This window comes from Hirundo rustica, chromosome 3 (genome assembly GCF_015227805.2).
Source record: "Hirundo rustica isolate bHirRus1 chromosome 3, bHirRus1.pri.v3, whole genome shotgun sequence".
Lineage (NCBI taxonomy): Eukaryota > Metazoa > Chordata > Aves > Passeriformes > Hirundinidae > Hirundo > Hirundo rustica.
In genome coordinates, this window is record NC_053452.1 from 2,320,260 (window position 1) to 2,334,484 (window position 14,225).

General features: G+C 41.8%; 1 protein-coding gene across 4 annotated transcripts in view; it reads left to right on the forward strand.

Annotated features, from left to right (window-relative positions):
- The first annotated feature begins 216 nt into the window (after nt 1-216).
- The window catches only part of AFTPH (aftiphilin), a 40,417-nt gene continuing 26,408 nt past the window's right edge, over nt 217-14,225 (forward strand). Inside the window, exons 1-2 of one of the 4 annotated variants that reach the window (XM_040058599.2) lie at nt 217-333; nt 9,388-11,164. In XM_040058599.2, coding sequence (XP_039914533.1) covers nt 9,398-11,164 — 1,767 coding nt within the window. In that variant the 5' untranslated portion in view covers nt 217-333; nt 9,388-9,397. Of the gene's footprint in view, nt 334-407; nt 581-9,387; nt 11,165-14,225 lie in introns of those variants that run through there. The other 3 variants (XM_040058600.2, XM_040058598.2, XM_058419803.1) reach the window with 3 other exon arrangements.

Sequence of the window (14,225 nt, forward strand, 5' to 3'; positions counted from 1 at the left end):
TCTTTCCCAACCTAATTCTGCAACGAAGCTCTAACGTTACGCTCCGCTCGCCACTTCATTAGCGCAATTTGCCACCGCGCCGCTGTGACCGCTGTCCGGAGCCCCGTTAGCCACAGGACGAGCAGAGCGCGCTTTGCGCGCCGCTTAAAACGCCGCTCTTTTAAACGCCATTCTTTGCGATTTCAACACACGCTTGCTTAGGCTCGGGACTAGCTGACGCTTAGCGGCCTTTCCAAGCCCAAGCCGCTGCAGGATTCCGCGTTCAGCGGGACACACGGCGGCACCCCGCCGCTCCCTCACGGCGGGGCCGGACGTGACGCGGGCGGCGGCGCGGTGCGTGCCGGGAGCGCGGTGGGCGGTGGCGGCGGGCGGGAGGCGGCGGCCGGAGGGGGCCGGGCCGCAGCGACGCGGTTCCTGTCGCCCACGGGGGCTCCCCTCCATGGCGGTTGCCGCGGGAGGCCGCAGATAACCGGCCGCGGCCCCTCTCCCCTTCTTTCCCTCCTTCCCTTCCCCCCCCCCCCTCCTCCCCGCCCCGCCGCCATGCCCGCCCGGGCCCCGCCGCCCCCCGCGCAGCCCGCAGGTAAGAGACGGCGGCGGGCGGCTCGTTCTCGCCGGGCCTGGCCGAGGAAGGGCGCCGGGGACCCCTCGGCGATGCCCCCGGGGAGGCGGCGGCCGCCGGGGCCTGTGGGGGCAGCGCCGTCCTTCCCGTTGGCCCGCGGGGAGGGCGGCGGGGCCGGGCTCGGCCGGGCGGGGCGGGGGTGAAGCCCCGCGGCTCCCCGGGCTCGTCCCGGAGCGAGGGGGTTCGGCTTCGTCCTGCGGCGGGGCCCGCGTTTTCCTGGGGTTTTCAGCGGCTGGCAGAGGGGCTTAAGTGCAAGAAGTTAAGCTGTCCTGTGTGTTTGGCTTTTCCTGACGAGCTTTCTCTTCCGAGGGGCGTAAAGTGTGTCGGTTGCTAGATGCGTCCGGACGTGAGAGGCTGAACAGAGTTACGATGGTTTGAGTACGATTTGGTTGGGGTTTTTTTTTTTGTAGAAGAGGTAATGTAATTCTAAAATGGGGCGAAATTGCTCAGATGCTTTATTAGGTGCTGACTCTTCAGTCTGCCATGAAAAGTGTCTGCTTGATGAAGCAAAATAGAATCTGAGAAGAGAGTGCCTTAAAAACAACGATTAAACCTTGGGATTTCTTCAAAGTGTCGGTAAACTGGCCTTTTAATGGTGACAGCCCCTTCCTTCCAGCTTCAGCACAGAAATGGAAGCCTTCAGCAGCTTAATGCTCCTTTAGCAAACATCTGTTCATAAATGACTGGAGTGAGTAGGGAAACATTGTTGACAGGAGCTGTGCTGTGTCGGTTTTACAACTTTTGTTTCCATGCATGGTTTAGAGCCCAACATGGTTCATTAGAACGCACATTTCAGCTGTTGCATCCATTGTAAAGTGAGTTTGATGGATGCTGCTTTTTAGCTGGATTGGTCCTTGGAGGTTGAACAAAATTAAAAGTATTTCCTCCTTGTTTTATTCTCTGGACATATGAACTAGGCTTGGAAAGGCAATTAGCCTACTTTAAAAATAAAAACGTGCTGTTGTATTGTCAGCACGGGCAGAGATTTGCTCATGCAACACACAGGTAGCAGTTTCTCCTGAAGTTGGAGCTGTACCTGGAGGAGGGTAACATTAATTGTGAGAGCCTGGGGAAGAATTGGAGTACCTGTGACTGCTGAGAGCTTGTTCTGTTTGTTTTAAACACTCATGTCAGTGAAAATAAATAGCGTGAGTGTGAGAATGTGGCTTAAAAATATGTAGAAAAGCTAATGTAGCTCTGGTGTTTTCATTCTGCGTGATAGTTGCATAAAGTACACATTGACCTTTTAAGGTCATGTGAAAGTATGGCCTCTTGTTTTTACTTCCTTAATTTGTTTATAAGTAAGCAGTTGAAGGATCTCAGCCTCAGTTTTTTGGGTTTTTTTTAAAATGTACTTTGTTTTTGCTCAGTTTGCAGTTTTGTTTAGTAAAGGATTTAACAGACTATGAAATTTGGAGTTCACACAGTGAATCATATTTGTGTTACACACTGCTGGTGATGAAGGCTCTGTGTGATCTCTACATTTCTGCTTAAAAATCCCACCAGTAGCTTACCAAGCTAACAGGAGCTTTTTAACACCTTAATTACCCAAAGTGATACCCTGAAACTTTCAGCACTTGGAAATTACTTGTCTTTCGCAGTGGAAATAACAGAGCGGCTTAGATGGACCTCAAGTCAACTCTGCCTTTTCCTCTTGAAATATTCATTGAGCTGTCCTTGCAGATCTGCGGTGGTATCAGCTGGAGATCCAGCAGTACAGAAACTGATGCTCGATCGAGTTGTTTTCACTACACTCAGCAGCATAATCTTCCTGCAGATACCATTATCTACCTCGGCAAGAATGTTCATTCCTTTCTGTGCTATTGTGCTGTTTGACAACTTAAACTGCTTCTTTGTGAGCATTTCAGCGCAGTGACGTGCTAACCCTTTCACGGGGATTCAAAATACTTATAATTTTTCTGGATAGTCAGAGGAGTGTCTCAGATCCTGCTCATTCCTAAGTGCTGGAAATTTTGTCTGTTAGATTTTCTCCTTTGTGCAAAAAAAAACCCCACACTGAGTTAGCTGCTGCTGTTGCACACACAGACAGAGGAAAAAAAGCCTTGAAATATGCCTTGTTTGAAAACTGGCAGTCTCATTTTCAGTAGAATTTCTTTCATGCTAGTGTCTTCAGCAATTAAAAGGTTTCAATTGCGAGGTATATTTCTGTATTGGTGCCACTTGCAAGGTGAGCTCAGATATCTGCTCCTGTAAAGCAAATAATTTGGATTTTTCAAATCAAGCAGTCCTGTGTTGGGAGAGCCACAGGGAAGGGGAAATCCTCTCTTCACTTTAGTATGTTTGGAAGTAGGGTGAAGGAAATGTGAAACCTCAAGTTCATATGTCTATTGATAAGCGATGGAAAATAGATTTTATTCTTTGGAGTATTAGGTGTCCCTCCTGTATTGTGTTTTTAATATGAGGTAATGTCTGTAGGTGGGATAAATGATGAATAATGTAAGCCTGCTCACTGAAAAACAAGCAGTAAGTACGTTTGCAGTAATGGAAGGAAGACCCACGGCTCTTTTCCTTGTTCAGCTGTATTTCCGCTGCCAGACTGTGAGAGAACCTGTCACAGTTAGAGTGCAGCCCTGTAGATTAGTTCTGATCTCCTCTTTGCTGGAGTCTGTGTGAAGTTTGAAGGGTTTTTGTGTGATGGAGATCATACTGCTCTGTGAGGAACTCTCTGAGAACTGTTGACCCTAGGTAATCTAGTTCTAATACTTTCTAATCTACCATCTTTTTATCCTAATTTAGAACACATTCCCAGCTAGCATGTTTGAGGGTGACATCCAGAAATAGATTTCTTGCTGAGTTGAGCACTGTTTTAAGAGGAATTTAGGAAATGGTAAGAATGAAAACATCTCAGTTATTGTTACTTACGACATCTCTCTTTACACATTGTGTGGCTGCTGTATGTTGGGCACAAACACTGCATTCCACAGAGTCAGATTGTAACCTGACTGACTGTCCCAGCCAGTTGTGTTTGCCCATATGAATTTAAGATGTGCTCCCCCACTATCTGTTTACAGATTTAGGCACAGGCAGCATCTTCATCTGCAGCTGTTAAAGCACGTCAGTAGAATTTGAGTTTAAACATTTTTTTGCTTAAAGTAAATTTGGGGATAACCTGGTCTTTTAGGTTTCGGAAGTGATGCTATTCTTGGTTAAAAAAAAAAGAGTTTAATGAACCAACAGAACATTTAGATTCATATTTTCCAACAGCTCCTCTGATTCCTCAGCTAAGCCAAAATTAAACAGGGAGAAGTGAAGCAGCACATCTACTGAAAATACACGTTTGCTTCTTTATGTAGTTTAACAACATTTAAAATGAAAACGCTTATTTCCAAGATCTGTTTAAATTTCACATTTGTGCCACCTACCTTGGTCTTCCTGCATTGTCAGTGATGAGAGGAAGAGCAGCGCTGTCAAAGAGGTTTGAATATTGCATGGGCTGGGTTGTCTAGGGGTGCCTGGTGTTTAATGCCAGCCTGAGGAGCGCAGGGGAACAGGAAGAATGAGCTGCCTGAGATTAGTGACAGATCCCTGGTGAAACTCTCCTGAGTTCTGTTACTTTAATGTTCATTACACGTACAACACTTTGTAATAGAAGGTGGCCAGCAAATTCGGTGTTTGAAACCGCAGTAATGTACGGTGGAATTGATTAATTCCAAATGTTGGGTAGTGAGAAATAAGGCTTGGATATGTTTGCCTTACTGGAACTGGAGAACATTGTTTTCCTCAAATAATACCAAGAAGAGGTGCTCTGAAACTCTTGTTTTGGGTAATGGACCTTGTGGCTCTAACAGCATTAAGTTCAAAATCGAAAACATTGATTTCTTGGAGGCTTTATGAAGTAAACATTTTCTTGCTGTATTTTGTTTGCTGGTAACTATTTCCAAAAATAAAAGTAAGCTTATTAAACCAATTTAAGAACATATTGACTTCATCCTGGCCAGACTCCCTCTAGAGTGGATTTGGGTTGTAGAAATGCTGTTCTAACAGTCAGGCTCTCCTCATTTACAACCGCCATTCTAGAAATAGGTTCTCAGGTGCAGAGAGACTGGGACTCTGGTTTCCATTGTTCATAAGCCAAAGAAAAGGCAAAGGGATAAAGGAGAAAGACGGCTTTTCCTCCTGGAAGCCAACACTGTGCTGTAATAAGAAGTCTAAATCTGGTCATTACCGTGGTGTTTTTGGCATTTGCTAGAGGAATTCCCTTGCAGGAAGAGTTAAATGTTCTTGGAAAGACCAGATGCTAGCAGCTAATGCCTTGAATCCATCTCCTTGCCACTGCAGGGCTTTTGCTGTAAGGTATTTCAGTAGTGTTGTCATTTCTGTCGTGGAGATCTTGATTGTGCCATTTCTGATTATTGTGTTTCCTGTATGCTTTAAGGGGATGGTTTGCTTGACTCAGCTTTTCTTCAGAATAATCCACAGCTGAGAGGTTATTCACTGCTTTGCTTCCTCTCAAGTTGAAGGAAACATTCTGCTCTGCAAGGGGTTTCTTTTGAATTTGCGTGCCTCAAGGATTTCTTTAGAGAGACTCTTTGCGACCTCCTGATTTTTTAGGTCTTATGTAAGAGCCAACCGTGCTGTTTCAAGTTTTGCCTTAGAAGAAACACAGAGAAGGAACTATTTATACCTGCTTTTGTGTAGTGTAATTGCATTGTTCTCTTTGCCGCCTGCTCTTTGTTAGGCTGTTGCTATTACTCTGCAGAAAGGTAGTGAACAAGGATGTGATCTGTGTGTGAGGAAAGCACATATTGTTCCCTGTTTACTGCAAATAATAAGGTAGCCTGGTTTTGTTGTGAATGTTTTGGAAACCTAGTTAGTGATCATAGAAGAAGGATATGCATTTTCTCTTTCCAGTTCCTTGCCTATCAAAATTTTTCCAGCGTTACTGATTTCTGTTTTTTCTCTCCTTGTAATGTTTCAAATTAACTTGAATTGCATTCTTAAATGCTTGTGGCTTGAGAAAAAAGGTTTGAACATTGAATTGTAATAAATTAATCAGCAATTTTTTTCTTTGGAGTACAATGTCATTACGTACTTGTGAGTGTATTGGCGAATTGCATTTATAGTATGACTTAAACAGTGGTCTCCTGTTTGTGGAACTGAAACTTGTTTGAGAAATTCCTTGATAATGAATGTTATAATGTGAATATAAAGAAGCACGTGGGTGCAAGAACTAGCATTTCCAGTTAAAAAAGAAACCCAACAGGCAAATAGGTAAAAGACAGAAATGCAGAAAGTGGCATCCAAGAGAGAATACATTTTTTTCCCCCTAGAAAATGTTGGTACGACCTCATGCCATGAGCAAATGATGGAAATCTGTCTTCAGTCTAATCTTAAACTGTTGTGATCTGCAGCCATTACTGGCATTTGTCAACATCAATGTGTTTGTGACTAAAGGAATCCCCTAAACATGAACACTTTAACTGTGTCAGATTCCTCACCTCGAGGTGTAAGGTCTGATGCCAGAAACCTGGGTTGTTGCTTATTACAAATCACAGAAGTTAGACCTGTTATGCTCTGTTACACAAGCAAAAACTTATAATTTCCTTCAAATCACAGTCCTTATTATATAGCATACTGAAAAATGGGTGGTTTCTTTTTGTTTAAGAAATACATGTTTAGAGAATCTATGAGTGAACAGAGCATGTTAGCTTTATACTTGACTTTTGAATTTGGTAGCAAATTCCCTCAAAAATAAGATGATAAGTAAGTAATCCATATTATTGGTCATAGAACTTGTTCAAATTCTACTTTGGGTTAAATCACATTGTAAACATCACTTGAAATACCAGGTTTACAAAATAATGTAGAGGAATGTCTTGACCAAGAATATGTCTGAGTTGGGTAAAAGGACTACAAAAGATGAAGCCACAGTTCCAGCTCTATTTGAGATGCCAGACAAAGCAGGGATTAACTAAATGAAATAAGGAACAAAGCAGTTGTTCTGTCAGACCTGTGGGTTTTCACCGCAGGTTTCAATGAACAGTAACTACTTTGGTTTCTAGTTGGCATACAACCTTTTTGGAAGTCATGAAAGGGGGCCATAATGAAATTCTTTCTGAAGAGAACTACATTAAAGCTGTAAAATTCCCATGCTGTTTTATATTGTGAGGAGAATTTGGATTATGCCCATTTAAAAAATTTATCACTAATTAGTCAGGAGGAAGGGGAATACTAGTATGCCTTTTTTCCTTTTCTTAGAGTTCTGTAAACAAAATTAAATTGTGTCAACGTAGCCTTACCCTCATTTATAATGCAGATTCATACATTTTGGAGCTCTTCATATTTAGCTTCTAAAATGCAGCAGTAACATATCTGGAAATATCTAAATTAAAAAAAAAAAAGTATATACAAAAGCCTGTACAACTGGTTATGCAGTGGGTTCCTGTGGGTTAAACTGATTAAACATGTAGCAGACTATCAAACCTGTGATCAAATTTTTAAATGCACAGTTAGTGTTCCTTGCAGATCCTGTTTTTTGGCAACTGTGTTTGAAACTTAGCTGGAGCATTGTGCTGCTGGACTGCTGCTGTGTAAACGATCCCTGTGATGTTTTAAAAGTGCTTTGAAATGAAAAATTGAAGGAAGTTTCTTCTGCTCCATGTCAGAAGCTGCAGGAGAGAAAATTTTTAAGTGGTCAGACATCTTTCTACACGTTCAATAGGGCTTTGGTAGTTTGCTTCAGCTGCCATGCAGTTATCTTTGTCCTGTGCTTATCCTTATTATTCTTGTTCCTTGTCTCCCCTTTTTTATGTTAACTGGAAAGAAAAGGAGCCTTGTGGGTAAATTCCCTGTGATTGTGGTGCTTGCTCCTCTCACATTATTCAGTTTGTTTTCTGAAACTGCATATTCGGGTTATTTTAGATCATCCTTGCCTCCAAGGGTGTTCTCAACTCTATTGTGGTTTATTTTTGGCTGAGGTTAAAATAGTCATACAGTAAATGGTCAACAAGAAGAAAATGGGTTGAGTTGTTATGATGGATAGTATATGGATCTATGGCTGCTGTAGGTTAAGAATTGATTTTTCTTGGCAAAATAAAATCCACTAATGTAAGGTGGTGTAGTTACTAATACAGACCTGGATGTGATACTTCAAATAACTCAGGTGAAAAACCAACATATACGAGCCTATAAATCTGAAAAGATTCAATCTTTAAGCACATGGTTTTTGATGAACCATAGAGACAAATTTTTCTTTTAATGGGAAAGTTCAGAAGTTTAGAGCGAATGAAGCTCTTCTCTCAAATACCTTGTTAAGCAGCTGGTGCTGAGTAAGCCTATGTGGGAGCTTGTTGACAACTTAGGCTTTATTCTAAACAAAATTCCTTTGCAGTTCTCTTCAGTCTACATGTTATGTTGCAAATTACTTCATGGTTTCATCTGATAAGCATGATGTACTTTTGTAACTGCAAACTACCCCTTCAAAAAGAAATTGTAAGCGCGTTTGTCACCTCAAGGAAGCCAGTTTCCTGACAAATACCAAGTGCTTGGTATGTTGTGCTGGAGAAGAACTGCAGAGCTTTGTTTGTTGCTCTTTTATCCTTTGTTTGCTGCTCTTAAGGTGCTTTTACAGTGGACATAAGGATCACGTTTTTATCTGTGTCGCAGAACTAGTATTGTAAAGCCTGCACTTATTCTGGTGGTTACAAGTTCAAGTATTTGCTGATATGTATTAGGTTGTTTCCACTCTTTTTCTGTCGATGAGGCTTAGTGTTGTTACAGTTCATTCATGTCGAGTGTCAGTTGAAATGGAGAGAGCTTGGTGTGAGCTCTTCTTTGAAGGGTTTTAAGGTATGAGCTAGTTCAGTGATGGGTACAACGGTGACTCTATACACACTAGTAGTTATTGTTTCATTAATTGCACACAGCATTGAAAAAGTCAAGATCATTCATTAGGAAAGAAAATTTTCCATCCATACTTGGCTCGTTCCTGTAATGTTAAGACAGAGTGAGTCCTTAATCTGTTTCCTATCTAGGCCATGGGAATACTCTTTTGTTTTTTCTTTTCCCCCTGTGATTTAGTGATTTGTGTTTAAATATTTTGTGAATAATCGTGCTCAGCTCTCCTTTTGAGAAGAAGTTTTGATGAAGTGTGTTTGGCATCATGATGGCGTTTCTCAGCTGGCTCCCAAGTCAGAGGCAGGCTGGTGGCAGCAGCTCTGGAGGCAACATCTTGGTTTTGTGGAAATTCAGAGGACAGGGCAACCAAACAGAAACCTATGGACTGGTAGAAAGAGACTTAAACAGTAGGGCAGCAGATCCTAGCCAGTGGTTTTACCAGCAGTTCCTTCCTCCACGCCTTCACAATTTCAGAGCTTATGGAAACTCTTTTTGAAGTCTTTGATGCTGGTGAAGGTCCCTTATGTGGATGGCCTGAGCGCACGAAGGAGTGTGGCAAAACACAGACCAGGGTCACTGGCAGTTTTGTGAACTGCTGCTGATGGCAGGTAGAGAACTGATGAGAAAAACTGAATTTAGTTATGCCAGTTTGTTGCACAGCAGCTCAAGAGGATCATTTCAGCGCTGTCTGCTGACAGTTTGATCGTGTAGTAGATAGAGGAACTGTCCCAATAGATTCTTTGTCACTTGCAAAACAAATGGGTTTGGGGGATGTTTCTTTCTGATATCTTAATACAGATATTGACCCATATACGCACTTAAAAAATGAGGCATGATACTGCAAAAATGAAATACTTCAGAACACGAAAGCTAGCCAAGTTCTAATAAAGCTCTGTTTTCCCCTTGCACAGAAATACATTAATGTTGAAGCAGAACCAAACAATGGAACCAGACATTATTCGAATGTACTCCTCCTCCCCTCCACCACTTGACAATGGAGCTGATGATGACGATGAAGATGAGTTTGGAGGATTTTCTGGCGTGAGCACCGCTGGCGTGGCTTTTGCTGATTTTGATACTCCGGACTACAGTCATCCAAAGGAAGAGTTTATACCCACAAATCATTTCATCCCACTCTGTGATTATTCTGACAACGTAGCCAGCATTGCAACTTTCACATCTGTTAAAAATGGTAAAGATAAAGACTGCATTGCAGAGCTTCCTACTCATACGAAGGAGCTTTCTGATATGTCAGCCACTAGTACTATCAAAGAAAAATCTAAGTTTAGAACTTCAGGTGCTGCTTTAGAAGATGTAAACAGAAGGGGGGAACAAAGAGACAACACTGGAAAATCAGAGGGTTTTTCTTCTCATGTGGTTAGAACTGGTGTAACAGTCGAGAGCCAGGATGAGCAAATAGATGCTTGTAATGGTGAGAAGCTTCCATGTCTAGAGATTCTAACAAACGGATTTGCAGCATCAGACCCTGTAAATCCTCAGGGAACAGAAGATCTAGACAGTATTGGTGACTCAAAGGGACTGAAAACTGTTAGCACCCGTGGTACTGAGCAAAATTTGAACTCAATGCCCAGCTCAGGTGAAGATGTTGCAGATTTTGCTACTTTCTCAAACAGAACCCCAATCCATTTAGAGGGAACAGGGCCTACAATATGCAGTGTTCTTAATGAAAGAGACTCAGTGAGCATTCAGGAGAACAACAGAATAAACAGAGTAACCCATAGCGAAGAGGAGGTTTGCATTTCAGAAATTAGCTGTGAACAGGGTCCCTCAGCACTGGAATTTGCAATTTCTAGTACGTCTCAAACAACTGGAAGTTCAATATGTACTACAGAGAGTGGAGAGCACAGTGGGAGGAGAAGACAGCATCATATAGAGAATGGCAAAGATTTTAGAATGCCTGAGGATTCTTCAAAAGCAGCGGACATCAAGGTTGATAAGATCCAAAGCCTAAGCTGTGATCCTGCAGGAGAAAAGCTGGGCGGTTCCGAAGATCTCAAGAATGGTGGAAGCAGCACTGAAGCTTTAGCTTGCAGTGACAAACATGATGATGTGTTTGGGGACTTTGGTTCAGTCAGCAGTGCATCTCCCACCTTCAGGAATGCTCAAGACGCTCTAGATTCAGAAAGAACTTCTGAACAGCCTGCACATACTGGCGAACCTAAGGAGGAATTTGGTGAATTCAGGGACACGTGTACTTTTTCTCAGCAACCAGCAAATTTGGACCAAGCTGAACTAAATCAGGCTGCTGACACTTTAGAATGTGATGCTACCAGTAAAACTTCTGGACTAGACTTCCAGCGTACTACTGAGGTAGAAAATGGTGATGATACTGAATTTGGGGACTTTGATTCAGTGCCAAAACCTCAAGATGAGAGCGTCGCTTTCCAGGACTCGGACGACTTTGCGGACTTCAGTTCAGCAGGTTGTAACCAGGCTGCAGACTGGAATGCTTTTGGAGATGAACAAAAAGACAGCTGTTCTTGGGCTGCCTTTGGAGATGAGCAGGCCGGTGAATCTCATCACAGAAAAGAGACGTGGCAGTCACATAGGACAGACGTGTCCGCCGGGAGTGATGGCCCAGTGCTACACGAGACTGACAGTGTTGCTTTAGCATCTTGCCAGGGGACTATCAGTAAGCAATCCCAAGAGCTGTCACCTTCAGTTCAGGTAAGGCTTTGTTTGGTTTTCCTCGCTCTTGTTCTGCTCTTATGCTTACAGCTCTCTCTGGTTCCTGCTTCTGCGAACAACAAATATTTGAATAGTCCTTGTTTGCCTTTTAGGAGAGATTTAATGTGCTGTGTGAGACGGGCTGATAGGAAACATTATGCTGTGCTTGGATCTTGCAGATCTTTGCAGCGCTGTTACTTCCCACAGACAAACGAGCAGGGTGTGCTGGAACTTGTAGGAATTTGTTTGGATGATTACATGTGATCTTTACGTGAATTGATCAAAAGAATAAGCCGACATGAACGTTTCAGAGCCTGTGATCGTTTTTCCTTTTGTTTCATTGTTTACTGCCTTTTGGGGAGGCACTCTGTTGCCTTTTTGTAAAATTAATGATGTGACCGGAAGCTGGGATTACTGGTTCCCAAAATTTTCCATCACCATTCTCTATCAATGTTTTCAAAATCTGATTAAAAATGGTGATTTGATTTGTAAATAGCTGCAGTAATTCACTTAGAGCAGACAGCATGATAAAACACAAGCTGGGGAATTCCGTCTTGGGGATTCAAACTCCTGGGAAGTTAACTCTTTAAAAGTTCTTTAAAAATAAATCTCTGTTAGGTATTAATCATGGGATGCTGCACAGTATAGCAACATCACAAACAGAGGGCTGGTGATTTGTATAAACTGCTGCTATTTCTAATTAGAAGTTTCCAGGAGGGGGAAGTAAATAGGTTTACTTCGTACCTCCTCTCCTATGTTTTTTGCTTTCGTTGCTAAGTATTCATTAATTCCTAATTAGTTACTTCCTAAGCCTTTTTAACAGTCATTTTGAGATCTGTGGCTATTCATACAAAGACTTTTTTTTTTTTTTTGTTAAGCATTTAATAATACTTTTACATAATTCAGAACAACGATTTGAGTTGAGAATTTTCTTCAAAGCTTCTTTTTATTCACGTCATTCCATATGAGTAGTTTAGAGTGCGCTCTGTCCTTTTGAAGCGTGCAGCAACACCAGCAGTAAAGGATGTTAGTGGTAATATGTGTCTGAAAGGTTTGGATCTTCTCTGGCAATGAAAGGAAATGAGGTAAGTCCTTTCTTTCAGGGCCTTGCTCGGTGGCAGCCCTGCCTCTTCCCTTTTCCTACCAGTGACAGGTGAAATGGCATTTCAGAAGCTTGTGCCAGCTGGAGCTCTGCCAGCGTCAGCAAATGGAATGGAGCTTTTGGGACTTACCGCTGATTTCTTGTCACGTCAGAAGCTGTGAGCCTCAGGTCCTTACTCCTCCTGCTTGCTGTTCTCCAAACCTCAAAAGAGATTTCACCAGCCAAAAAAAAAAAAAAAAAGGGTTCCCAAGTAAACCTGTAGGTGGATTTTTGTGTCTGTGCAAGACCTTGCTTTACCACCTGAATGTGTTGGTCCATTTCTTAAGTTGAAAGCACAAATCTGCTGTTACCTGTTCACTCATCAAATTGGCCAGTACTAAGGTCATTAGTGCAGTTAATCTCAATTGTTTCTCTTGCCACTTGAAAGACTGTCCAGAATCTGAGAAAGAAATGTGGTGGGGAGATGATTCAAGTAAATCATCCCTTTTTTCTAGTAATTAATTAATTCTAGGGGATAGTCTGAAGGTTTCAAATAGTTATTTTCACTTCAAGTTTTCTGTAGTTTTATGATGGCTTTCAAATAGAAAACACTTCTGAATGTTGATGTTTATAAAAACAGAACCCTTAGAGGAAAATGAAGCTTTCCCTCCCCAAGTCTGCCTTAACAAAAGATAAAAGTCAAGTTCAATTGGAAGTTCCTTACTTAAAGTCTGCCATGAAGTTACACAGTAGTTTGATTAGATTGTAAAGCAAGTTTTAATACTTCAAGTTTTTTCATTCCTTCTCTTTATGCTACAGTCAGTTGTGACTGTTTAGATCTAAAGTGATGTTCTCCCTCCTCTGCCAGTGAGGAAGTACAGCTGAGAGAATGTTTTACACAAATAAACTGGAGAGGAAGTTGAGCTGGACGTGTTTTCTCTGCTGCAATAGTTTCCTTAGCCATGCAATGTCAATTGCTACATTTGTTTTTGAGTTAACTCTTAAAAACAGTAGTTATTTTGTAAGTGCTTTAAGCTTTGGAAGGATCCATTAAAAAAAATTCTTACATTAAAAAAAAACAAACAAACAAACAAAAAACCCAACAACTACTTATTTTAAGATGAAATAGTAATTCTGTTTATAATCCATTGAGCCACAGGTTGCCAAATTGCTGTTAGAAATAGAGATTAACTAATGAGTCAGAGTGAGCCAGCAGACAGTCCTGAGTGCAGAATCTTAGTAAAATTAAACTCAGATTTTGACCAGCTTCCTTGCTGTCATTTAAGAGCGTGTCACTGAGGTCAAAACACAAAATGTGGCATTTTAAAGTGGTTGCCAATCTTCTGTTTGCCATATATTAAACTTAGTTCTGCAGCTGTTCGATGCAAAAGCAGAAATACTGGCAGGCAAGATAAATCTGGTGAGAGGGAAGAGAACAAAGTTTTTATTACCCAGCCTCAAGGATAGGGAGGAGGGGATCACTTGCATCTATATATTGCTGGCAGATCTAAAAAGCTCTTGCTGTAGCAACACAAAGGCAGCAGGCTGTGTACAAGGGAGAAATACTGCATGTGTTAGACACTTGAGATAGATGGGAAAATTGAGATCTCAGCTTAGGCTAAAGGTGAGCTGGGATCGTTTACAAGATCCTGAATACACTTGATCAGTGATGGTGAGGCTGGGAGAGTCACTGTAGTGTAGTGGTGAAAGAATCCTGAATGGTTTGTAAACAGAATGATCCTAATGGAATTCTTTGCAAAAGCAGAAAATTGAAAAGAATCCTTAGCCAGCAGCACTGATGTTTAGATGTGGAAATGATGTATACAGCAATTTTCATCCATCAGAACGCTGCTTGAAAGCAAAGTTATTTATCAGTAGCTCAAGTTTCCATTGAAAAGGTCTCCGTGTATTTTCCTTTCAGTTTCTCAGTTTGTGTATTCTGAATATGGAGATGGCAGTAAAATATTTTGCTTTCTGAAT